The 27,521-nt window shown below is 42.8% G+C and overlaps 1 protein-coding gene across 2 annotated transcripts in view; it reads right to left on the bottom strand.

Annotated features, from left to right (window-relative positions):
- eml3 (EMAP like 3) overlaps positions 1–27,521 on the bottom strand; it is a 50,896-nt gene that overhangs the window by 19,575 nt on the left and 3,800 nt on the right. Inside the window, exons 2-6 of one of the 2 annotated variants that reach the window (XM_071544073.1) lie at positions 8,188–8,364; positions 7,227–7,338; positions 6,488–7,006; positions 4,489–4,605; positions 4,176–4,204 (exon numbers count right to left, since the gene is read on the bottom strand). In XM_071544073.1, the coding sequence (XP_071400174.1) occupies positions 4,176–4,204; positions 4,489–4,605; positions 6,488–7,006; positions 7,227–7,338; positions 8,188–8,364 (954 nt within the window). The remainder of the gene's footprint in view (positions 1–4,175; positions 4,205–4,488; positions 4,606–6,487; positions 7,007–7,226; positions 7,339–8,187; positions 8,365–27,521) is intronic. The other variant, XM_071544074.1, reaches the window with a different exon arrangement.

Below are 27,521 nucleotides of genomic sequence, written 5' to 3'. Positions count from 1 at the left end.
AGGAAACTTATCCTGATGACCTTTTTTTTTTATTATTTGGGCATTTTTGTGTTGATTATACAGTGGAAAGTAGAGAGACAGTAAACATTTACAGAGAGAGAGAGAGATGGTATGTGCCTTAGACCACTGAGCCACCAGGACGCCTACCTGATGACCTTTTGAAGGAGAGCGAGGATGCAATTGCCAATTTTGGGGATGTAATGGAAAAGTGATACAATGAGCGGTATAATGAATTACTGCTGCCAGGGAGTAATAAGTAATGATATCACCTTTAAAATGACTAACAAGTAATGAGCAATATATTAGCTTTTTAAGTAATGAACCCAACACTAATTAAGAAAGTTTAACTCATACCGAGCACAGCTATCACTCATCAGCTGAGACAGGGGGGAGAAAGTGAGAGTGATGAGGAGGTTCAGACAGAATGAGGGGCAAAGCAAAAGAGAGCATGGGAAGACTTGAAAAGAAAAATGTCTCTTTGGCATCTTCCTCCGGCGAGCCGGCCATTCATCATCCCGTCAGGCGAGTTGGAGTGGTGCGGCGGCTCGGCTAACCACAATGAATGTGATTCCAGGCAGCGCCCACGGCCCGAACAGGCCCTCCAGTGTTTCGCTCTGCCAGGACTCGCATGAAAAAGCGATGGTGAGTAAAAGAAGAAAAAAAAAAAAAAGAGGGAAAAACGTCCCTGGCCTGTGATCACGGCGACCTGTTGAGTGATATTTCTGGCATTTTCAGGGCGTGGTAAAGCCATGGAGATGCACTCTGAATGACCTGGATGCTTTCAGCTGGATATGACGCTTAAGTGAAGCAGGTTTAATATAGATCATATCCAGGGAAACTGTCCTCGGGAGAAGTTTGTATCCTTTGTCTCGTCACACTTTCCTGTCATCACTCTTTGGTTACTGCCACACTTATGGTAACACTTTACTTGAAGGTCATTGTGAGGCATTACAAGCTGATTGGAAGGCCATTAGAAGCATAAACGTGTCAATGTCAAGAAACGTCCAACTCCTGCCAACTCTTCAAGTAGAATTATTGCTAAAGACATAATAGTGGTATATAAACACAGTATTCTGGTTGTAGTTGAAGCACCAACTATTTTAGCTGGACGTAAATCATTGTTTAAAGGCTAAAAAGCACTGACTCCTCAAATACTTGTACTGTGTTCCCTGTCAAAAAGACCCTGTCTAACAAGCAGCCCTATGATCAAATTCAGAGACTATTATGCTGCTCTGATAGGTAAATCAAAGCAATTTTCCGCCAAATGAATTCTCATTAGGGTTGACTTTTGCAAAGCGACAATCAGTGTGAGAGAGAGTTTGTCCTCTTATGCTCTCTACTTTGGGAATGAGGTCTAAAAAAGAGCTTACCACACTAAAGGCCAACTCATAAAAAGCTACGCTAACCACAAGTGTGGTTTCGATGAATTGGTTAGGAAAGGGCAAGAGATTTTTGTATGAATTCCTACACATGTGAACCAGAGGGAAATTGACTGGGCAAGAGTAGTTTAAATCAGGCTTTGCCAATGTTGGAGTCAGGACCCTTGAAAATGTGGGAAAATTCCCTCATTGAGCAAAATGGCCTATAATAATGATCAACAAATTTTGGAAAGTGTAGAAGCCACCATTGAAGCTATGCAGCCTGTCTAGAGACAGTTGTAATTGACTAGCTTGATCTCTGTCCCACTGAAGAATGAACCCTTGTTTGATGTCTTGACATATCCCGGTTAGACTGCTTGTTAGCAGCAAGAGGCTAACAATGGGAGCTTGCCACTTCAACCGAAAGCTGACTCAGGAGCCAATATTGTCTGCGGGTCCAAGTATTGCAAACTTATTCTTTAAAGGTGAAAATTGAGGAGGAAGATTGGCATGATTTATGTCCCACATGCCTTTCGGATCCCTGCATCAACTGCAGTATCCTGCCTTTCTCTGTTAGAGAGAAAAGGCTTCGGCAAGTGGAGGCCCTGGTTTTTCGGGACTCAGCCTCAAATGTTGGTTGCCGGGAGCAGTCTTGCTCTCAGAAGCGCCATAAGCCACAAGCTGAGGGTTCACCCACCTTAGGGAACTGAACCGGTGTTGGAAAAACACCCACACCCTAGCAGGACCCTGTCTCCTATGCATAATGCAAAGGAACATGGCCTTGACCACATCCCCCGAGTGAACCACTGCATTGCCTCTGTGGTGCTTTCTCCCGACGACGCTATGAGAGACAATCCTCCCTGCCCGAGACCACGATGTCATATAACGACCTTCTCTTCTCTTATGACATGGCCGCCCGTATGGCAGGCATGGGCAAGTCTCTATCTGTGGTAAACTCTTTGGCCCGCCACAGAGAAAGCCCCAGAACTCAGGCAGCAATTGAGCCAGCCTTTACCAACATGGGACCATCATGGCAGGGGAGTTTGGGGAGGCACAGGTGCCTCAAAAGAAACTTCTTACTGCACTCTGGTTCTCCCTCATGAGGTGAGTGCCCCCTTGGGAATGGATGCCCTAGCCCACTTACGGCCAGGCAAGCTGTTGTATGCATTCACCCCACTTCCCCTGATCACTGTTACACTTCACAGGATCAGGCACAGGTTAGTCAGTTCTTGAGAGGGACGAGAAGAATGTGGCCGCCTAAGGAGGTCAGGGTCCCATCTTGGAATCTCCTCTTGGCCAGTCCACTATTTGAGCATCTTGCTGAGGCCGGGTTAAAGTGGTTGTCAATGAAGACGATTCTGCTCCTAGCGATAAATTCTGCTAAACGAGTCAGCAAGCTCCATGCTCTCTCCATTAGTACTTTGTGCCACCAATGGAAGCCAGTGGCCAATGGTGATTCCTCGCGGCCTGTACTGACGGTCAAGAAGATATGTAGTAGAGCGGAAGTTATGTATGTAACTATGGTTCTACAAATACCTGGATGACCGTCAGTAGGCCTTGTCACTCTAAATCTTTGGGCGAGAAAATTCTACAAAACTTGTAGACTGACATATGGTTATATACCATTAGGGTGCATCAGCCTACGTCACACAAGTGAATGTTGTTATAATTTGTTGTTAATACCTGGGTACTGCTGTGGACAAGCTGTGCTTTGAGGCAAACACTGAAGCCATCTGTTAGAGGGTTCAACAATGCATGTTCTTTTTAAGAAAAATGTATTCCTTTCAAGTGTTTTAATGACTGTTTTATTGCAGTTTTATACTTGTAGCAATTTCGTATAATAGGAGTGTACTCGATTTCTAGTCTTTGTGGCTTTGTGGCCTAGATCTTTGTGGCTTTATCTATTGGTCCTTACTATTGTTTGTATTGTATGTGCTTGTTATTTATGTATTTTGTTCGATGTATTTTAACCTTGTCAAATTTCCATCGGGGCAAAAGTTGAAGTAGTAAAGCCTCAACCTGTGCAGAGCATGAGGAATAAGATTCATTCTGATAACCATACTGACGCCATCCATTCGTAGAACCACAGTTACATATGTAATTTCCATTTTTGCACTGTCTAGTTTCTCTAGACAGCCCTGGTGGCTATCGCTGCTCATGCTAACTACCCAGTTCTTCTTCTGTTTATTTCAAACCAGTCCTTTTCCAGGAAAGATCTACCAGACATCAGGTGTTTAGAACAGCAAAACATTTTCATAAACTGGGTATAGGTTGAATCACTATTATGTTACATCATTTTTTTCTATTAAAAAGGTTGTGGATTATTACTTTGATGCGAGATCACTGACATTAAAAAGGTTGCAAACTCCAGGTTTTAATCTAATACTTATAGCCTAGAGCCTGCAGACCATTGCAGTCATTAGGGCATCTAGTGGAATAAACCACTCCAGTGTGTTAGCAGGTTGACAGATTGTTGGTCCTGTTCCCGGCACCAATGAGAAGCTGATTTCCTGATTAGCTGGTGACTGGACGGTGGCCATTATTACATCTACAATGCCCATGAAAACTGAACTGCTCTTGAGAAAGTCACTCATCACCCCAAACTGTGCTCCAGGCAACCTTGTGCTCTGACCTCTCTGAAGAAATGTGCAAGCCATGGTCTTCAAGATTCTGTGTGAATATGCTTAAAACGTATATGGCTGAACAAACTCCAGATGACTTGTATAATCTGGCCACCATAGTGATCTCAATCTCAGTCTCAGTCTCAATCTTAATTTTAAACAAGCCAAAAGACACAAAAGGTTGAAGATACATTACCTGCACCGGCGATAAGTTCCTTGGCCCGGCTGTAGAGAAACAAACCAACCATAGCAGTTAGACAGACATATCAAAACCGGTTCAGACAAACCAGTGTTTGTCCCCTCAGCCGCTGGCTTGGAATCACATTCTGGGGATCAGCAGGCTTTTCATGGGAATGGAATTTTATTGTTATTCAATAGTGGAATATAAAGGCCACTGGTGTTCCAGCAAGTGACTATTTGTCGAAAAATGTAAGGTTGTAGCAGCGATAGGAAAATGTGAGCTGTATAAATGTGTGGTGACAGCTGTGAGTGATGGCAGCGTGGCTCACCTCTCCAGGCTGGGGGAGCGGGTGAGGAGGTTGGCCGAGGACGCTGCCTTCTTGTCCAGGCGCTTCCTGTTCCTCTCTGGGTTGTCCTTGCCCAGCTTCTCGCTGTTCCTACGAACCCTGGAAGACCAGAGGACAGGGAGTCTGCATGAGGATTCAATTTCAGCTGCGAGTAGTAAACACTCACGTTAAATACCACTAAATCCCACGCATATGCATTGATTCGCCCAATATATTCATGCATGCAAATATAGCCATATCCGCCGGTGTGAGTGTATGCATGCCCATGCACCACATGCAATGCAACCACACACACACACACATTTGTCTTGTTATACCTGTGAGGACCTTCCATTGCCTACATTCATTCCCTCACCCCTAACTTTAAACCTAATCCTAATTCTAATTTTAAACCTAAAGCCCATGTCCTAATCCTAAAATTGCCCCTTGTAGAAGTGAGGACTGGCCAAAATGACCTCACTTCCCAAATAAAGTCCTGTCTCATCAGAACACGCACCAGAACACACACACACGCACACACTTGTGAATCATTATGTCTTATTGTGTCTAAGGCTTTCCTGTGACACACCCCCAGTTTCCTGGTGACATGCCGTTCTACTGGAACCAGTGATCAGAGGAAGTGTTATGGGACTAGAATGGTACTGGTGGCCGACTACGTCACCAGCCTCTGATTTAGGAAGTGAAACTCAGCTGCCAACCACTGCCACCCGCCGCCCCTCACCCCTCCTCCCATCCTTTACCATCTACTCTAAGTATACTTTACAATAACGTACCTTGTACTGATCAACTTGGCTGCATTCAGAGAATTTACCTGAGTTTACCTGAAAGTGTTAAATGGTTTATGGTGTATAATGAGATACAACTTTCCCAGTACCACTGGTTTCCATGGAGGGGCATGAAAGAGCTGGGCTGAGGGACTTAGAGCATATGTTACCAATCGACAACAAAAACCGTCTGACATGCCACAACAAGGAAGTAGAAAAGAGGACGCATGCACGCACGAGCATGTACACAAGTAAACAAAAGCGGCAGCAATGTGGTATTGTAACAATTATTTTCTGATTGCTACAGGCAGAATGGAGGAACCCGTTTTGAAGAAGCACAGTTCACAATGGAGAACAGATCACCGCATGCAAGACATCAGTCCTTGATTTACGTGCAGAAGAAAATGTTAAAAAGGCGGATCAACAGGTTAGAGTAGAGCTGCATTGAAAAAAATCAGAAGATTCGAGGAAAGAGCTTGTGTCTCTGCAAAACCCAGTTGAGTGGCGGATCCTTAGTGGCACTGTCTCAACGCTGCACATCTGTCTTACATAACTATCAATTGTAATTCTTTATGGCTACAGTTAAGCTGTAACAGAGAGGACCGAGGTTGAGCTCCTTTTGATGGATATTAACTCTGACGTACGCTGCTTGGACAGAGCTGCCATTTTTAAACATTTTTTTTTTATCCTTGAATGCTACATAAAAGAGGCGCTGACATGGCAGTACACTCTGCACTCAAACAGCCCCCTGAGCTTATCCGACCGTTCAGTCCCATTGTATACATACTGTACATGACGCTGTGTTCAATTACCCTCACATCACATTTTCCACCGGGCTCAAAATCTGTGTGCGTGTTGCTGATCTTGGATATGTCACTCAGCGTGGACAAGCGCCGCCGTTATGTTACACTGGGGCCTTATGTTTCCCATCCCACACATCCAGCCCCCTGTTCAAACACATGGAAAAGAAAGCACACGGAGGCTGGAGCGAACATGGAGACAGAACATGTCATCCCCCTCGGGTTTCCTACTATAACCCGGCGTAATCACAACCTGGCAACCTGACTCGGATTGCTTCATATGGGCTCCAGCACTGGGGTTTGCAGTTACACAAGTCAGGATCAGGAGAAAGTTGATTTGTCCTTAAAAGCCATGCAGAAGACAAGGATGATGATGAAGATATAGGCGATGGGTTGGACGGCGTCGAGATCACGCACAGCTGTTTCTTCTCTCCTTCCTGGATGTGGGACAGGGGTCCGGCGCGGGGAGTGGGGCTCTGGTCTTTACTGGGGGCCGAGGAGGGCGAGGCTGAGCTCTGCTCCTCTGGAGAGCCGTTAGCGTCCTGGAAGTCCTCCCTCTGGACGCCCCGGATGGTGGTGGGCTGGATGGGCTCCTCCACTGACGACGCCCAGCTTAGCTCCTTGTCCTGCTCCCCTCCTCCGTCTTCATCTTCCTCCTGCTCCTCATCCTCCTCTTCCAGCCCTGGGATGCGGTGGAGCTTGGCCCGGCCCCCCTCCGCCACAGGCTCCCCCTCAGGGAGAGCGTCCTCCAGCTGCAGGCTCTGGACGGCCCTGGTGAGAGCCAGAGGGACCCTGTCCAGCCCAGCGTCCTGCCCCGGTATGGTTGGCTCTGTCTGGGTTGACCTGTCCAGTGTGGGGGGTCTGGGCCTGGGCTCCAGGGACACTGGGCTCCCTATGTGGCCATTCTCAATGGTCACAATGTTGTTTGACACTTGGCTAGAGATAGTTAAAAAGTTGAGATCAACAGGGAAGGGTCAGACATTATATAAACACAACTGTAACTAATTCTCTTGTGCTGTGAGCTACAACAAACCATTAGATGACAAAGCATTATGGGTATACATCGACTGCAATAAAACAATGATGATAGGCAAGTCCCTCTTCCTCCCCGTCCCTGTAAGACCGTCCTCTGGAGTCTCGTGTGTTGGTTCAGTACCTGTTGGCAGTGTGGCGTCCGTCAGGTGCTGAGCTGGAGGACAGTTTCCGGCTGCTGGTGCACCCATCTGAACAGCACACCTGGTTCAGCACCCGAGCTGCACCCGGGTTCACTAGGGGGGACGACAGTTTGGTTATAGGTTGGAGTGTTATTGTATCGGTACAGATGAATTTGTAGTATAGTCAGAGGTGTAGTAGGAAACTCGAAGGGAGGGTAAACTTTGACCTCCAGTTAGTGATCATCATGAGGCAAACAACCACCAATCTTTTTTCCATGCACAGTGCTTAGGGGAATTACGATATACACTGTTCAGCACTTTGGTGTGAACAGGTGGAGTTTTTAAAGTCACAGTTTCACTCACTCCAGTCCTGCACACCCCCACACACCTAAAAAGTGCAAGCACACTTAGCTTATGACTTAGTTTATAACATCAGTTAGCTACTATTAGATTTATGTCAGCAACTCTATTTCTGCAAATAAAAAGGCAGGCAAACTGAGTTTAGGTTGGTTTAGCTTCCATCCCATCCCTGATTTTTGTGTTTTTGTTAAAGTATTATATCTATGAATCTATGGTGCTTATCTGTAAGAATAATTTACTTAAGCAATAAGCTACAAGATGCGATGTGGTTATAGTTACTAGCTTGCTACCAGTGGATTCAACATGGTGGTTATAAAGAGCTACACTTTCCTGTTTACAAAAACCCTATTGCTTGATTAATGCAGGTGAGCCAGAGGCGAGTCCCAGGAGATTTTCTGGTTTCATTCATAATCAATGACAATTACAATCACACAATGAAACGTTTTCCTACCCAGCAGAACATTATTGGCCAACTTGTTATTTGTTACAGCTATCAACAATTGCCTATACTCATTTCAATCGTTGGCAAATATCATAAAACTCCTCTACAACCACGTGACATCACAGCTCCTGACTTCACGGAGGAGGGTGAAGATCACCCACCTGCAATGAGCTGCTGTTTAAGCAATGGCAGGAGCTGATCGTGGAGGCGGAGCCTGCGCAGGGCGTCGGCCAGCGATGACTTGAGCAGCGTGATCTCGTCCTCCTGCGCCTGCAGACGCACCTCCATCACGGACGCTCGGTCTGGGAACTCGGCGCTGCTGTCCGCCGACACGTCATCTGAGCAAAGACACCAGCAGAGCCAATGAGGAACACGGTAACACGTTTCATTACAAGCAGATTAGAAGCCCATTAGAAGCACGGATACACTTTTCATACGATATAATCACATAAACATAAGGCAAACAACAGAAAATTGCATTCAATTTGATGTCATTAATAATACAGTTGCCTCATAAAGTATTCAACAGAATTTGTTTTGCACATTGTGTTTCCTATGTCATTAGTCCAGGTGAAATCAGCCAATAATAGGCCAAACTCTAATATGTATAAGTCTCCATTGTGGGTGTATGAGCATTAGATAGTACATTAGAATATTGCCAGTTGCATTTCTTTGCTTTTGCCTTCAGATGAAAGAAACCAATGTTAGCTGACACTAAAGGGCAACAACAACTGTAACTGGAAGCATTCCTAATTGGCATTTTATTTTCTGCAACATTTCAAAAAGATTGCGTGAAATTCGCTTGACAGTTGCATGGAAATATCAGACGTAGACGTAACAGTTCTGTATTAGATGACTGTCTGCAACTAACTAAAAACTTCTGATTCAGTCATTCATTCTGGTGTCCCGCAGTATTCTTCCATTACTGTGTGTGCGTGTGTGTGTGTGTGTGTGTGTGTTTACATGCGTGCTATTTGCTGTCTGTTTGGAGAGGGAATTACAGATGTTTAGCTCATTGTGCGCAGACAGAGGAGTGTCCAAGTCCTCAAAGACCCCATTGTGTGTGTGGAGCAGAGCCATGGTTCTGGTGTGTGTGTGTGTATGTGTGTGTGCGTGGGACTTAGTTGATTCTGGTCCAAAATGCACATATGAGTGTGTGTGTGCGTGCATATACAGGACAGTTGGTTCTGGTCCAAACACCATGTGTATGAGTGTGTGTGTGCGTGTGCATGTAGCAGCTGGGTGGTATTGGATGAATTCTCATGTTTGTGTCACTGGAATGACTCCCTCTGTTCTTGTGTCACTGGATGGAACAAAGCTGTGCATGGCAAGCATCAAGAGGATATTTTCATGCTCTCAACTCATTCAGCTCGGCTCCAGTCGCTGTGCTTTCTCTGCTGTTAGCTTTCATCATCGCTCGGCCACTACGTTCTCGCTCAGCCATTTAAAGTGTTATTTTTGCGTTACAGTCCAACAAGGCGCAACCGTTCAGCGCCGGGGGAAGTTCTGAGGAAATGCTCTGCCCACTCAGAAATAAGTAGGTAAGAGGTCCTCAGTCACCGCCCCTCCCTGCAGAAACCCCTTAAAGCCTCATCGACTCAATTTTAGCAGAGATCTGCAACCTGGAATTACGTAGTGCCAGTAAATGTGCTCCAAATGAAGGTCACCGGCACTTAAGACGTGCATTGGGCTTTAAAGGAGAAATCCACTCAAATGCACTGTTAAAACTCGCAGTTGTATGCCTCCACCAATAAACTTTGTTTTATCATTGCAAGGACAGTCTTTATTTATTGAACATATATAATTAATGTGATTATTAGGTCAACTTAAAGGATTTTGGTGTCTGCAAAAGTAAGTGACAGCACTTCCACCGTTTTTGTAGAATGACCCAAGATCGTTTTCTCAGCTACAGTGGTAAGCAAAACATTATGATGTCACAGTGAAGTTGACCTTTGAACTTTTGGATATAAAATGTCATCACTTCATCGTTTTATCCTATTAGACATTTGTGTGAAATTTTGTCATAATTAGCGTATGAATTCTTGAGTTATGGCCAAAAACGTCTTTTGTGAGGTCACGGTGACCTTGACCTTTGACCTTTGACCACCAAATTCTAATCAGTTCATCCTTGAGTCCAAGTGGACGTTTGTGCCAGATTTGAAGAAATTCCATCAAGGCGTTCCTGAGATATCGCGTTCATGAGAATGGGACGGACGGACAATATCTTTCGCATTTCTGGGTCCACTTTGTTGTTTCTTTTCCGCTACAATGGAGTTTGATATCAGAAAATGTTTCAGCGATCTAAAACACCAGCAGTAAACGGTCAGTCCCTCAGAATCAAAGAGCGAGGGCTTCTTTCTAGAGCCGCCATTTTGCACTGCGCGTCTTACCGGACCAGAATGCAATGCAGCTACAAGAAGACATGTTGTGTTTGGAGTAAGGGGGTGCTGCCGCAATCATAGGCATGCCCCCAATGTTTACAAATTAGTTGGCTTGCTAGCTAACAGGTCAGATGAAGCAAAATCTAACTTCTTTGAACAAAATCAATCAATGCAATATACTTTATTTGCCTTTTCAGTCTTGTGGTTAACATCAGGTGTTGGATTGCATCCTCAATAAACCAAGGCTACAATATGGTGGAATAAAATATGCAATCACATTAGCTTATTTATTGCCAAAGATTTGTTAGCACTTACTTTTTATGTCTTTTTTTATGTCTTTAGGTCTTTTACTTTTTATGACTACCAAGCTAACCATCGCTACCCGTATAGTGATTACCCATTAAGATCTGGTTATTCCTTGGATCATCTATGATCACTTTTAATAAAGCAGGGAATTGTTGCCAGTGATGCTGGAGCAATTCAATTCAGTAATATGTAGGCGGCTACTAATATGCAATGCCTTTGAGGACTGATCTATTAAATTAAGAGAACACAAAATATTCAAGGGAATAACCCAATCTGGATCGAATCCAGTAACTCGTAATATTAAGTTTCAAAATAATTACTTGGAAAAACAACTAAGCAAACATCTCATAATGTGATAAAAGCACTGGGAAACGATCTACAGTGATGCAAATTAAGGGAATGCAGGAATAAGCAAAAACTCCAATCACCCCGGAATAGTTCTTTAAGCCTAGATCATGCCTGCCAACTAGGTCTTGTGGTGCCGCTTGGTAAAGGGTTACAGGAAATGAAGTTTGCAGCTATGAGTCATCTTCTTTGGAGCATGAAGAAGGCATTAAGATTTGAACTTGGATATCAGCCTACAAGGCCTGAGAAGAGGAGGAGACGGAGATTGAGCAGAAGGAGGAGGGAGGTACATGTGAAGACTTACATGCATTGCATTGCAGTAGAGTAAGGCGAGACTGATATATTGGTTTGTCGTTATATATTAATATGAGTTTCAGTGGGGAGTTTTAGTGTCCTGTGATGGTCTAAATGGCCGTTTCAGAGGCTTTTCCCACTATAAGAAGAATAAACTTCTATGGGAAACACTGGCTACGTTTACATGCATGACCATTTCCCTTCTTACCCCAGTTACTTAAAGGAATAGTTCACCCAAAAAATGAAAATTCTATCATCATCTCCTCCCCCTCATGCCAGTTGAAACACAGGTGAAGTTTGTCCATATAACACACAGGGAGGCTGCAGCACAACTCCATAGCAGCCTTCTCCAAAACAACTGAAGTCAGTGGGGACCAGTTCTTCAGAGTTCCAAAAAGACCTACAGTATATTTACACCATCATTTAGTGCAAATCTGAACTACAGCTAATTGATTTGCAACAAATAATGGTGTATAGGTCTTTCTATTCACAGTGTGATTGTTTGGCTGTTTTTGTTTTGGAGCTCTAAAGAACAGGTCCCCATTGACTTCAGTTGTTTTGGAGAAGGCTGCTACCAAGTTGTGCTGGCAATTTGTTGTTGTTTGTGTTTCATTTGGCATGAGGGTGAGTAGATGATGACAGAATTTTCATTTTTGGGTGAACTATTCCTTTAAGTATCCTGGTTTTGGGTCGACCCATGTAAACATCATACCTGGGTTAGAATAACCCAGCTAGTTCATACTCTGATTATGAGAAACCTGGTTGAGATTCCTCCCATGTTAAACTGGTTATTACTGTGGCATGGAAACATCTGACTGCTTTCACTTTGGGTTTTCACCATCAACATATTCTGCTAACTGGTTTATTCATGGCAACAGCAAGACTCAACCTGAATAAAACCTGAACCAGAGTATGGGAAATAGACAGTTTACTCTATGGGAAGGGTAGGAAGAAGTTGCTGGAGACAGATGATGTGTTACTCATACATGGGAAGTAAAGGGAGGAGGAGGAGGAGGAAGAGGGAGTGTCAGACTACAAATCAAACCAACAATTCCCTTTGACTTCTTAGACATGGGAACACAGTGTGGAGTTTGCCGGAAGCCACACCCCTCTCTGGAAGCTGCTTCTTTGACCTGGTAGCTGCTAGCTGGATGGTGCAGTGTCAACATCAGCAAGAAGCCACTGCATGTGCCAACTGAGTGATGTAAAGACACCCAGATACCCGCAGACCCAGTGGCTGTTAAGGCATGTCAGGGATATGATTCACAGCGGCGCACTGACATCGGCCTCTTTTAAGATGTTTTCTTTCACTGGAACAGGAGTTTCGTCATCGCTGCAGTTGCAAAACGCCTCGTGCTAATCCTGCTTGATGGTAGAGGCAATATTCTTTCAGTCATTAAGTCTACTTTGATGTCATGTGTTTTGATTATCTTTCAGGATTATGACAAATACTGAGTCTACTTTACACAACAAGCCTGTCTCTCAGCTGGATGTTAACATCTCACTATGCCATTTTCACTGCTGATCTTTGACCAAACATGAGGCATCAGGATCCGTTCACACTGCAGCTGAAAGCGTCCCAAATTCAGATTTTTTTCCCCTTACATGTGACACAGATCTGATGCTTTCTAAACAGTGTGAACAGCAAAAATCTGCATGGAGTCACATTTTTTTCCATTTCCTCATATGTGGTGCAAAAGACATGCAACCTACATGCGACTTGTGTTTGAGCGCTGAGACTGAATTTGACAATGCTGCCATGACGATCAGAAAATCTGACATCATTCACCTGAGACAACTGTCATAATTTTGCCAGCCTGGCTGAGCCAGCGTTACCATGGAAGAGAACGAGACAGAACGATGGAAATAAAGACAAACAGTCGACTTGATTGGTATTTGGAGAGACAGCAAATTTACATCAGATGTCCAATTTAAAGGCTCATTCCGTAACCGAAATGTGTTCAAACAGAAATGGATGTGACGTCTTTTGCTATTCTTACTCCGTGCGCATGTGTCTTTCTCGACATCGCTGTCAGTTCATATCGGTATGGGACAGGAGTTAGGCTACATCCTGGAATAGATCTGAACATTCATCCAAAAGAAATCAGATATGCGCAGCAAATTCAGAATTGAGCATGAAAAGCCTGCGGTGTAACTGCATTGCTTCAAAAAGAATTTGTCTCTGCAGGTTCCTAATAAGACATTCTACACTTCATCCCCGGTCTGTCGGCGCATAAGCCTGCACACAAATCTCTGGCCAGTGGCCAGTGCAGGCAAAGGAAGTGTTTCACCGAGTGATAGAAGCGGCTCATTGGGAATTTCCAGCGAGACCACATGCTATCTCTGCACAACAATTGAGGCCAAGCTGAGCAGGAAGTGTGAGCTGCAAAAAAAAAGAAGCAGTTGGTTCTGTATTTGCTCACGTGTCCTGTGGATTGCAATGCAGATGTGGATTCAGTGCAATGCAGACCCTCTCAAATCAAAACATGCAGACATGCCAACACACACACACGCATGTACCAAGTTCTCTGCAGATTTCAGCAAGCCAAATTTAAGACTTGTTTATGACCTTTTTAATGCTACTTGGAACTGGATTTAAGACCAATTTAAAAAACCAAAACAGGCTTTCAAAACCAGCCTGTGTCTGATTGAACATAGCTAATGACAGTTGTGAAACTAGAAATGGGCAGAATAAGAAAAAGAACACCAGGAAATTAACTGTTAAGGAACACCCAACACACGTACAACTGTGTTTCGTAAAAATAAGACCGCTAATAACTGGATTCAAGAAGATTTTAATACTTTTGAAGGCCTTAAATTGACATATTTGAAGACTTTTTCAGACATTTTAAGGACCTGCAGATACCCTGTGCGCACACACACACACACGCACAGGAATGTCATCCGGCAAGTTGTTATGTCTCGGGGATGATGGGGGAGATACAAAACACGCCAGATCACACGGGATCTTGAGAAAGGGCTTCCGTCCAAAACACGTGGGCCGAGCCCTTCCTCGCCCGTGCTAGAGTTTAAGAGAAAGTTTTCGACTCTCGGGCTGGGGATTAATAGCCGTCCTAAAGCGCTCCCTCGCTAAACACAACCTGATGATAAACAATTAAAGCATTCCAGTCCTCCTTCTTGCGGGGCTGCTTCTGAAAACGCGGGTGGAAAAGGCTGAGGAAAGCAGAAACACATGCTCAACGCTCGTTTCCCGCTAATAGCCGCGATGGGGCCTCCCGCCTCCCGTTTTTTGCGATGGGAGGAAAAAAGAGGATTCATCAGTCAACGAGCGGCTTCAAAGACCTGCCATCCTTAGTAAATAAACAAGTTTCCCCCCGAAAAACCCCAAAGACACTCAATTCAGGTCTAAGTCTGAGACAGTGATGGATAAACACATTAATGGTAAAGCTTTATTGTCGGCCATCTTCCCGCAGAAGCTATTTTTCTCGCTCTTTGATTTGGTTTTTCAACATTTCTTTGGGTGGGCAATTGTCTTCACTAGGATTCGACTGATGTGTTGGGTTGGGTTTTTTGCTAATAATACTAATATTGTTTATATTTAAGCTGCCAATAGCCAGTATTTTGTATCCGCCGTTATCCGTTTCCACGGCCAAAATATGGCATGGCTTTAGTGTTTCCAGTATTTTTGATGTTCTCATGGAAGAGAAGCCTCTGAAACAGCATTTAGACCAGTGGTTCTCAACGTGGGGTCCGGGGACCACCGGGGGTCCTTGAGGGGGTTCCAGGGGGTCCCCAGCAAATTGATGAATTGTTAAACTTCACCATGATTTCATTTACAAGAAGTTAACACAATTAGAGAATGTAGAAGAATGACTGTTTTGATCATAGTTTCTCTGTTATCTCTCTACAATACAGATGGAATTCTGGACAAAATCATATCTAACAATAAGAAATATTCTCAGATTTGGGTCCGAGAGACAAAATCTCATCAAATGGGGGTCCATGGCTCTAATTTGGACTAAATTAAGGGTCCTTAATATGAAAAAGGTTGAGAATCACTGATTTAGACCATCATGGGACACTAAAACTCTCCACTGAAACCCATGCTCTTAAGAGTAATCGCATATTCATGCATGCTCAATCCCACAACAAACACGTAATCAATCAAACTGCATCACATCCATCATATCAGAAGTGGACCACACTGACTGGCTGATATCCGATATTTCACAAAAAGGCCAATATCGGCCCCATATATCGGTCTAACCCTAGTCTTTACTAGTGGGAAGTTCTGATGTGCTGCAGATTCATTATGCATGCGTCTCATATCACTACTGCAGCCTGGACGGGAATCAAGGTTTTGAGCCTTAACTCTAGCCGGCTGGCTCCAGCGAAATGGATTGATACGCTTTTGCAATAAGATAAACACACAACGTCACGCTGAAGAGCATTTACCCTCTCACCGTCACACACACACACACACACACACACACACACACACCCATGCATGCTGGTCTGTTGAAGGATAGGAAACACCCGGCGATTGGCCAAGAAGAGGAACGACATGGCTCGGGGTAAATAGAGGAAACTAGGTGACTCCATGGTTACGAAACTAGATGCAGTGAATGGGCCTCAGCTATAGGGTTAGACTGATATATGATGCCGATATTGAGCTTTTATTAAAAATCTGATCTGGTCCAGTCAGTGTGGTCCACCTCTGATATGATGGATATGATGCAGTTTGATTGATTACATATTTATCGTAGGATTGATTTACTCTGGTAGTCTATGGGTTGTCTATGAGTCCTTAACCTGAATTGATTCGAATGCAACATTTTGATCTAATTCCACAAAAGCATGCATGAATATATTATTACAACATTAATTTGATTATTTAATGTGATTTTGCATACATGAGATATCGAGAAAAATCCTTATGATTATCATGATATTGATTTCAACCATATCGCCCAGCCTATGATTATTATTATCCTGGGTTTCAATGGAGAGTTTTAGTGTCCCATGATGGTCTAAATGCTGTTTCGGACGATTTTCCACCCTGACAGGAATACAATTCTGAACTGTATAAAAGTATAATTTTTTGCCCTGAAAATGGTCAAATAAATAATTTCTAAATCATACTTTTTCTTTAAATATAAATGTATCGTTTCTTTCTTTTTCATGACCCTCAACTGTTTGGGTTACACTGTTGAATGAAATGTGCTATACAAATATAAATTACATTTTATTTGAAATGTAAAGATGCTGAATATCAGCTATCGGTGTTTTCAATCCAGAAAATATTGGTATTTATCGGCCTTCAAAAACACATCCGCCACAGTAGCGGACAATAAATGTACTGTAAAAAATAGCCATAACTAGCGGTGTATACAAAACTAGATGGCGTGGATGGGTCTCAGCTGTGTTATAGGCTTTGTTCCATCCTGCTGGTTTTCCTATGAGAGGAGAAAACCAGTGACATGGTGATGAAGGGGAGGGGGGGGGAGTGGGGGGGGTGGTGGACTCGACTGATCTAGCCAAGCAGCCGCGAAGCATGAAGTTACAGATGTGTGGTCGAAAAACGAACTGGAAATTCGGGTTAGGGGTTAGACAGATATACGAGATATATGAAATATCAGATATCGTCCAGTCAGTGTCGTCTACCTGTCTTAGCGGCTGCTAATCCTAAAAGAATTTCATTAGTCTGGGTTTCAGTGGAGAGTTTTAGTGTCCCATGATGGTCTCAATGCTGTTTCAGAGGCTTTTCCACCCTGATAAGAATAACATTCCCCTTAACAGCTACACTGTTCTTTACTTGTTCAAAAAAGGGCAACATTGGCTAACTCATATATCGGTCTAACTTTTGTTGCATGCACCCATGTGTGCACTGAACAGGGACACACACACACACACACACACACACACACACACACAGACAGAGGTGTACAAGGCCCATTAATAATGCAAGTCACTTCCTACCTAGTCTAGGGTCAGTGTGTGCCACTCCACCGCAGGCCGAACACATGAATAAACACAAGCTCCTGAAGCATAATCCCTGACTTTCAAAAGGAACACACTCTGTTTTCCACACACACAATGCAATGCAGCAACTTGTTTTCAACTAGTTTGAGTTTATGAGTAAAATATTGTTGGTGATGAGGGGAAATGGCTGACTAGAGAAGAGGAGCGGTCTTTATGCGAGTGTCAAATCAAATTAAGAAACACATGGTTTTTATTAGAAATTCGATCTGGTCCAGTCAGTGAGGTCCCACCTCTGATATGATGGATGTGATGCAGTTTGATTGATTATAGAACTGAACAATAAGGTTGTCTATGACAGTGGTTCTCAACGGTCCTTGAGCGGGTTCCAGGGGGTCCCCAGCAAACTGATGAATTGTTGAACTTCAGCAATATTTCATTTACAAGAAGTTAGGGGATGTAGAAGAATGACTGTTTTGATCATGGTTTCACTGTTATCTCTCTACAATAGAGATACTTATGGGATTCTGGACAAAATCATATCTAACAATAAAAATATTCTCAGATTTGGGTCCAAGAGACAAAATGTGGACTAAATTAGGGGTCCTTGATATGAAAAAGGTTGAGAATCACTGGTCTATGAGAAGCCCTTAACCTGACCTGATTCTAATGAGACAGCATGAATATGTTACTATTTGTTACTATTTTTATTATTATTATCCTGGGTGTCAGTGGAGAATCTTAGGATACGCTCATAACTACAGTTGTTTTTTTGGGTCAGAACCATAATGGAAAAGTTTAAACTGACAACCTGTGGGAAACACTGGGTTCACACTGCCCAATTACAACCAAACCAGGGCTTGTAAGCAAAAGTCACATGGACTCACAAGTAGCTTGTTTACTCTTTATTTTATTGAGTTTACTGAGTTTGGTAACTTGCCATCCCACCAGATTTTGGTGGTGGCTGGGACTTGGGAGGAGGGGGGCTGGGGGGATCAAAACAAATCTGATTCCAGTCCCTTTAACTTTAGCTAAGCATGTGATGGTCTGTCTCTTCTTCTCTGGTGTTCACACCAGTTACGAACACATGAAGAAATAGCTGAATATGAGCATCAGCCCAGAATTCATTTTGTTGTTTTTAAGCATGAGGAACTGCTGGCTGTCAGGTGTCAACATCTGTCTCCTTATACCCATAAACCATTGCGTTTACGAACGTAATCCGAACCTGTAGTTGGTTGGATTACATCCTCACTCCTAATGAACCGCACCACAGTTGACCCTTAAGTCTCCCATGGTCTAAATCAGTGATTCTCAACCTTTTTCATATCAAGGATCCCTAATTTAGTCCACATTAGAGCCATGGACCCCCATTTGATAACATCTTGTCTCTCTGACTCAAATCTGAGAATATTTTTATTGTCAGATATGATTTTGTCCAGAATTCCATGACTATCTGTATTGTAGGAAGAGAGAAAACAGTGAAACTATGATCAAAACAGTCATTCTTCTACATTCTCTAATTGTGTTAACTTCTTGTAGATGAAATAATGCCGAAGTTTAACAATTCATCAGTTTGCTGGGGACCCCCTGGAACCCCCTTGTGGTCCCTCTTGTGGTCCCCGGACCCCACGTTGAGAACCACTGGTCATGAAAAAGGTCAAACCAAAAATATCAGTAATCTGTCATCAAAACCCCGTATCGGTCTAACCCCAGCTGTAACTAACCTTAGCATTACACACAGCCACTACCAGTAAAACCAGGCAATAAAATACTCTATTCATTTAGCCCATCTATAAAGCCATCCTACTAAGTACAGGGATCTCGACTCGGTGCCAAAAACAGATCTGGTGAAGCGCTTCTGAAAGCAGCGGTGTGGGTGTGGTGGCACCAAATTGGCAGCCATGGCCTCATAACCCTGTAAAAAGATAAATTGTCCCTAGATAGACCGGACTGACGCAGAGATTAGCGACAGGACGCATGTTGACGACAGCATCAAGGTGCTTTGGACTTCAGTATGCCAGCCCGGGCCCCATGAGGAACCAATTAGGGAGTGGTAATTCTTCAAGGGCCGCTTTTTAGTGGACGTTTGGTATTTATATGCGAGAACAGGAGGTGCAGAAGGAGGAAGGCTGGCCGGGAGGGGTGGGGGGGTGGGGAGGAAAGAGGGATGGTTAATATGGTTTTTTTTTCCTCAGGGGCAAATTCACGAGTAAACAGCGCAATTGGCGTGTCGGCCTGAGAGGAAACATTCACCCCAAGACACTTTAACGTTGTTCAAACACAGCTACTGGTGATGATGTACCTTGCAGTTCTAGGTCCATTTTGTCGTTTGGTAGTGGTGTATTTTTCTTATTCCTGTGGATAAGTGGCCAAATGGACGACAACACATGACGTCACATCAGATATTCCCAGCCAAGATATGGTCCAGATATGTCCAAATCTACACACATGATCACCTAATTACATACCTAGGGCTATATAACTGGGTGAATGCAACCTAACATAATTATATTGGACTTTGTCATCTCCGCACAATTTAAAGTTTGAATGGAGTTGATATCTTAGAGTATGTTGGAGTGCAGGTCCAAGGTTTTTTTAAATAAATAAATAAATAAATACAACAACGATGGCAAACACTGTATATTCATGCATACTTTTGTGGAATCGGATCAAAATGTCTTGGTTAAGGGCTTCCAATAGACAGCTAGTGTAGTATTGATCAAATGTGCAATCAAGCTGCATCATATCAGTGGTAGACGATACTGACTGGCTGATATCTAATTTTTAATAATAAGCGACAATATCAGTCATATACTGTATATTGGCAAACTGATATATCGGTCTAACCCTGACAAAATACACACACACACACACAGATACAACAGCAAATGCAATTACATGCAGTGGTGCACACACAGGGTACGGTGCATACAAATATCACCTACACACTACACACACACACACACACACACACACACACCTAGTTTGAGCGTCTGGTTTTCTTGTTTTCATTTTTCAGTAACAAGCCAAGGCTGCGGGTGAGTCACAGCCATTTGGCAACCAGTCAAGGGAAGCTGGAATCGGATCCACAACAAACTCACAGCAACTGGACTGGAATTCTCTCTCTGGAAATATTCATAACTCCCTCAGTTCACTGACTCGAAAGAGGTGAAAACTGTCAAGGGTTAGACTGATATTGGCCTTTTATCAAAAATCTGATATCAGCCAGTCGGTGTGGTCCACCTCTGATATGATGCACACTGTTTGACTATATATTTATTACACTGGTTGTCTATGAAAAGCCCTGAATTTGAGCTGATATTTGCTATAAAGTGGAGAGTGATAAGAATATGGAGGGAGAGGGAGAGCTGCACAAGGTTGAAAAATGTTCACACACAAAAGTACACATTATGTATTATTATCCTGGCTTTCAGTGGAGAGTTTTAGTGTCCCATGATGGCCTAAATGCTGTTTCAGAGGCTTTTACACCCTGACAAGAATATATCTCAGGGGGGAAACGGTGAATACTTGGGATTTTTGGGGCATGAAAATGGTCAAATTTAAATTATTCACAGCTTCCAATCCAAAATTAGCAGCGTGGTGCCGGGCCTTGAAAAACCCATCAGTCCAGCCCAAACAGCCACAGCGGCTAATAGACAAAACCGAGTTAGTCATGAGATTAGAAAGGGACGAATGAAATCAAACACCAACACCTCCATCACGGATTATCATTATGCGGCTCGGGTTACGCAAGGAAATTAAGTCAGATCTGTTCACTCGAAGCCATGCTTTGCTGGTGAATCACAAATGGGACAAACGAGCGCCAGGCCTGGTATTCAAATGGGAAAACCGCAAGCATGCAGCGACCCTCGAAGAGAAAAGGAGGACAAATTTGATCCCGAGAGCCGGGGGGTGGGGGTGGGGGTGGGGGGGGAACAGTTCCTCTATTTAATTTTTCACGTCGCTGAAAAGGCTCGGGGGTCATTCCAGGTCTTGTGGGCGGGCGGCGCAGCCAGAGCGCTCTTGGACTGAACAAACTGACTCTTTTGTTAAGTCTCCACGCGCAGCTACAGAGTGTTTCTTGTCCAACTGGTTGATATACGAGCAACGTGCAAAAAAAACTCCCTTTTTTTTTTTTTTTTTTTTCACCCGGCACGATTTGAGCCAGCGGTAGATTGGAAGCAGCAGATTTCGTTAGCGTAGGCCGAGTTTCCCCGTATTGCATTTTTTTTTTATCTGAATGTGTTTCTAATCTATGATGTTGCTGCCTTATCTGCATCTGTTCCTGTCTTGTCGCAATATATCAAAGTCCTCAGTGCGGTACCTGTAAAGATCAAGAGATCATTCTCATAAACCGGGTGATTTTTCAAAGAGTCCTAATTGTGCTATGGCGCCTCAGGCTGTGATGAATGATAGAATAGAATAGAATACAATGCTTGCATAATGCTTGCATAATGTATAATGTATATATGCTCAACGACAGACTTTGTGACTTTATGCTTACCTTCCCTCACATACATATAAGACTAGAAAAAAAGCATCTTATAAAGGGTAAGAAACGTAAACTTAAATGTACGAGCTTCAGTGTGGTTTGCAGAGGTCCACAGGTGTGGAATGAGCTTGATAACACGATAAAAATGTCATTATCTTTGTCTGTTTTCAAAAAATATGTTTCAGCTTGAATACCCTGAACGGCTGGGGACTTCTAAACTAGTTACTCTACTCTGAAATCCATTCAAATTGTTCTGTTATTTCCACTTGTCTCTATTTATTGTGTCTTACCTATTTAATCAATGTTTAGACTGATGGAATAAATGTCTTAGGACCATTTAGTAGTACTTTTTAGGGTCTTAGGTTAGTCTTAGGTGTTTTGTAGGTTGTAAATGTTACTGTATAATCAAATCTAGACGTGTTAGTAAACATATATTTTAAATATCTGCTTAGTGTCTGGGCCCCTATTCTCAAGCTTCAGATAGCTTATCAGGGTGTCCCATTTCACATATCTGCATTATGTCTCATATGATTGTACTTGTATTTTAACTGGTTTGTGAATAAACTGAACTTTTATGGGCTTTTTTTCTCCCGCTAAGACACAAAGCTCAGCTGAGACAGAGGGAGCGAAAAGGTCAAAGGGCACAAGAAGCGTTACATCATTCTCATCGCTATGCAACAGCACAGTTTACAACTTGCGAGCTATCTAATTAGTGTCGCCAGGCTAACCTGAAGTAACACAGAGGATAACATTGTTGAGAATAAAAACGGAGGGTAGAGCGATGTCTCTGCTCGCTTATCCTCCACAAATGGAAGTGGAGGATGCGGAGAACAGAGCAGCCGCGGGTTTATTATCTCGTTCTAAGAGCTACAACCAGATAAGAGTCTGTTTCTGGGGTTGTTTTCACCTGACAGTAAATCCATTAACCGGCTTGTTCGGCTTGTGAAACCGAGTATGGTGACATTGACGTAACGCGCGGCGTTGAGACATGTTCAAAACCCACTGTCTCCATAATGTGAGATTAACTGGAATGAAGGCACAAGCACGTTCATAAGTGTCCTATGTGATTATGGTCTAAGATGAGCGTCTCAACAATAGCAGTTAGTAGAGCTGGGCGATATGGACCAAAAATCATATCTCGGTATTTTTAGGCTGAATGACGATACACGATATATATCTCGGTATTTTCTATGAAGTGGGCTAAATGTTCAGTTGTAAGTAGGGCTGGGCGATATGGACAAAATCAAATATCACAATATTTTTGACCAAATACCTCGATATCGATATTGCGACAATATTGTAGGGATGACTATTGGTGCTTTCACAAAATATTTACACAATGAGATTTTTGATAATGTAATGTGGATATAATGACTAAGTGGGTAAAGGCAAATAATAGAACAGCTAGAACAGTCTGGTAAGTTCAGAAAATGACATCACTTTACTGTAATGCAGCCTTTAAAACCAGGAAAAGACAACACTTATGCTATATCATGATATTACGATATCCAAAATCTAAGACGATATCTAGTCTCATATCACGATATCGATATAATATCGATATATTGCCCAGCCCTAGTAGTTAGTACTTATTTCCAATCGACGACCACACTCATACTAGTGCTAGACCGATGTATGGATTTGCCAATATACAGTATGTGGTCAATATTACCTTTTATTAGAAATGGGATATGGCCCAGTTAGTTTCTGATATGATGGATATGATGCAGTTTGATTGATTACATATTTATTATAGAATTGATCAACACTACTTTGGTTGTCTATGGGAAGCCCTTAACCTGAGTTGATGTTTTCATCAGATTATTATTACAAGTATGCATGAATATGTTTATTGCTGTTATTATTTTCCTGGATTTCAAAAGGAGACTTCCACTGTCCCAGTGTCCCGTGGTCTAAATGCTGTTTCAGAGTAGGGCTGGGTGATATGGTTGAAATCAATATCATGATAATCATAAGGATTTTTCTCGATATCAATATATATCACGATATGGTTCATGTATGCAAAATCACGTTAAATAATCAAATTAATGTTCATCTCATTGAACCGAATGGTAATGTTAGGTGTGATGTCAAACAAAACAGAAATATTCAAATAATATTCCTACCATACCTCATTTTATCAGAGTTTTTAAGTAAAATTTGCTTGTCATCATCGATTCAGACAGCAGAAATGTGTGTCACGATATCAAAACATCTTCAGATCATCACGATATGATTCCACTGAAAGACGATAAACGATAATATTGAATTATCACCCAGCCCTATTTCAGAGGCTTTCCCATCCTCAGAAGAATACAATTCTGGGGGAAACACTTAATATTTGGATTTTTTTTGGAATGTTTTTTTGGCATGAAAATAATCACATTTGAGGATAATGAATATCGGCACGGAAATATCAGCTATCGGTAGCTTTAACACAAAAATATCGGTATCGGCCTTCAAAAACCCATATCAATCAAACTCGGTTAATCTCATACTATGGCCGTCTGCAGTGACAGATGGTTGACAAGCACATGCAGCCGACTGTGTCCACCCACTCTCTCTCTCTCTCTCTCTCTATCTCTCTATCTCTCGCCCAACTCCCCGCCACAGAGTGCGGCGGCGTGTCCTCCGCCACCTACAGACTGCGTTTGTCCCACGGTTCTCGCGCTCTCTGGTTTGATTCGCGATGCCTTGCCACCGCACAACATCCTGTGCGCATCGTGCAGAGGTGGATGAGGTCCCGTCTGCGCGCCGAAAACAGAGAGAGGTGTCGCTGAGAATCACTTTCTCTTCCCCCGCTGCGGGAGTATATCTCTGCACAACCTGCAGAATATCTCATTTCAATGTGAGGCAGAAGCGAATAGGAGGCAACATTCAAAAATGGGCTGATGGGTGACTTTTGAACCTAAATCCTCAAAGGAAAAATCCACTCTAAAACACTTTAATGCCGTTTAAAAAGCAGCTATTTGTGATGTACCTTGCATTTCTAGGTTCATTTTGTTGTTTGGTGGTGTATTTTTGTTATTGGAAGGATAAATAGCCAAGCAGCTGAAACCATAAAGATGTCTACGATACAGCTGAACGATCACACTTACAACACTTCATCATAAATGGACTCCTGGAACATATTGAGCATCACAGATTGACGAGATCGGCCGGTGGAACGGTATCTGTGGGTGGATTTTTCCGTTCAAGTGAAGGAGGTTTGGCTTCAGATCTAAATGCGACACTGCAGCCACAACACTCCGCTCTACTGTCTGGCCAAAGCTCTTATTAGGTGCGCTAAACCTTTTTCATTACTATTAACCAGAGGTGTGACCAAGTCAACACTGCTCGAGTCCCAAGTCAGTCTCAAGTCTTGAGGCACAAGTCTCAAGTCAAGTCTCAAGTCTAAATGTAGAACAGCAAGTCAAGTCAGAACAAATCAAGAGTCCAGCATCAATTTAATATCTTAAAGAAAACTAAATATCTAGGACTTTTCAATGCAATATGGTTTTAATAGGATAAAAACTTGGTAAGAGCATCATGAGTTTGATTTCTATAATCAGTTTCAACTTCAATAAATTCAATCATTCCATACAAATTCAGAAAACAGAATTTAAATTCAGTCGTCCGCTGGAACAAATCTCATCACTTTCGATCTAAGTCATTTACACAAACACAAGATCTCAAGTCAAGACTTTAGAAACCTTTTCAAGTCATCAAAGCACAAGTCAGAGTCAAGTCCCAAGTCACCAGAACACAAGTCAAGTCAAGTGTCAAGTCTTCTCTTCATGTATCAAGTCTCAAGCAGTTAAAATTGTGACTCGAGTCCAAGTCATGTGACTCGAGTCCCCACCTCTGTCGTCTCGAATAATCCCCAGTAGAGTCAAAGTCAAGTCAAGTCCCAAGTCGCCAGAACCCAAGTCAAGTCAAGTCTCAAATCTTCTCTTCATGCATCAAGTCAAGTCTCAAGCAGTTAAAACTGTGACTCGAGTCCAAGTCACGTGACTCGAGTCCCCCAACCTCTGCTAATCGCAATTAAGCACCGCTTCATTCAGACACTTCGGTAGACGGAGATTAAATGTCGGCCCGTACGCTACGACTCGGAGAATAAACACGTCTAAAAAATAACTGGCCAAAAGCCCGAGGAGACCGTAGACCTGTGAGCTCACGCTAACGTTGGCAGCGGGTCAAAAAGGTGTCACGGATTTGACTGTCATATCTGGCAGAAAGCAGAGAGGGAATGTTATGCAAGACGTCGCTTGCTCTGCACACAGTCAGATAACAAAAGCATGAAGTATTCTGTTGATTGCCCGGGCAAACATAAATCCCCGCTGCAGGATGATCTCACCGACTCAGAGTGAAGAGCACCGAAGTTTTACGGCAGCTGATTCAATAACCAGAGCCCATTTATCTTTCCGGGATCTAAGCTGAAGTCCGTAAAGGGTTGATTTTGTTTTTTTTTTTATTATTTCCTCTGATTTATATGTTCACTGTCGGTTGAGGAGTTCAGACGGAGCTTTATGTAAGAAGGGAGAGAGGAGCGGGAGGTTTGGTCGCGGCTCTAGGCGATTCAGTAAAGCGGTTAGATCCTCAGCACAGACAGCATGAGGCAGAGGCCTGACGTGGTTTGAGTGTAATAATATGCAGGTGAAATGAGGATAAGACAAGAGAGAGACAGAGAGAGAGACAGAGAGAGAGAGAGAGAGAGAGAGAAATGACTGTATCCTTCCTGACTCAACCATAAGGCATGCCTATTCTGCTGAAAAGAACCAATATTGCACCATTATTGGGAAACACACTGAAATAGTTGGCATCTGCTGACCTAATTTCCCGCTGGTCTCCAGTCAGTTTCCCATCTAACACTAAAAAAACAATAAAAAAAAGTAATAATCCACAACATTTCCAGATTTATAAATGCCCTCTCTATCTGATTGCTGTAGTATAACACAACAGTGATTCAACCTATATCCAGTTCATGAATTTTGTTGTTCTAAACAGCCGATGTCTGGTAGCGCTTTCCCGGGAAAAATCCTCTGGCACACAGGAAGTGATGCGTTTTATGTTTTCTGTTTGTTTGGAATAAACAGAAGAAGAACTGGGTAGTTAGTTAGCGATGAGCAGTGATAGCCACCAACAGACAAAGAAAAGAGCGCCACCTTCAGAAACTCAGCAACTCAAACAAAAGCGGTATTATTATTCCAGTGTCCTGCATCATGATTTAGGTCTATTAACTCTTCATTTTTGTCCATTACAGGCCACCGTAAGCCGTGCCAGAGGAACTGTCGATGGTGTCGCAATTCCTACTGGTCACTATAAAAAGTTGATTAAAGTCATAAATTACTTAATGACCACTTAAATATAGCATAGAGCTGAACAATTAATCGAAATTTTATCGAAATCGCAATATGGCCGACTGCAATTTTCAAATCGCAGGAGGCGCAATATTTGTTAAAGGTGAAATGTGTCAAAATAGCATTTTAAATGAAATATTGTGGTGCTGCAGAGATGTCCTGGCCTACACATCATATTCTACAGACTTAAGAAAACATCTTTGTTTGGTACAGATCCCCGCAAAAATCACACCATAATCATTTTAATAAGTTTTTCAATGAAAATGAGAATAATGATGTAAAAATTATCATTCCCTCTAATATCGCAAATCATATCGCAATTGCAATATCAGTCAAAATAATCGCAATTAGATCGGTCGCTATAAAAAGTTGATTAAAGTCATAAATTGCTTAATGAC

The sequence above is a fragment of the Centroberyx affinis genome, unplaced genomic scaffold (assembly GCF_046629955.1).
Source record: "Centroberyx affinis isolate AG114_WGS23_722 - 3 ecotype Tasmania unplaced genomic scaffold, CSIRO-AGI_Caff_v1 ptg004451l_1, whole genome shotgun sequence".
NCBI classification, from domain to species: domain Eukaryota; kingdom Metazoa; phylum Chordata; class Actinopteri; order Beryciformes; family Berycidae; genus Centroberyx; species Centroberyx affinis.
Note: the sequence above shows the minus strand (reverse complement) of the source record. Positions and strands in the feature narration are given on the sequence as shown.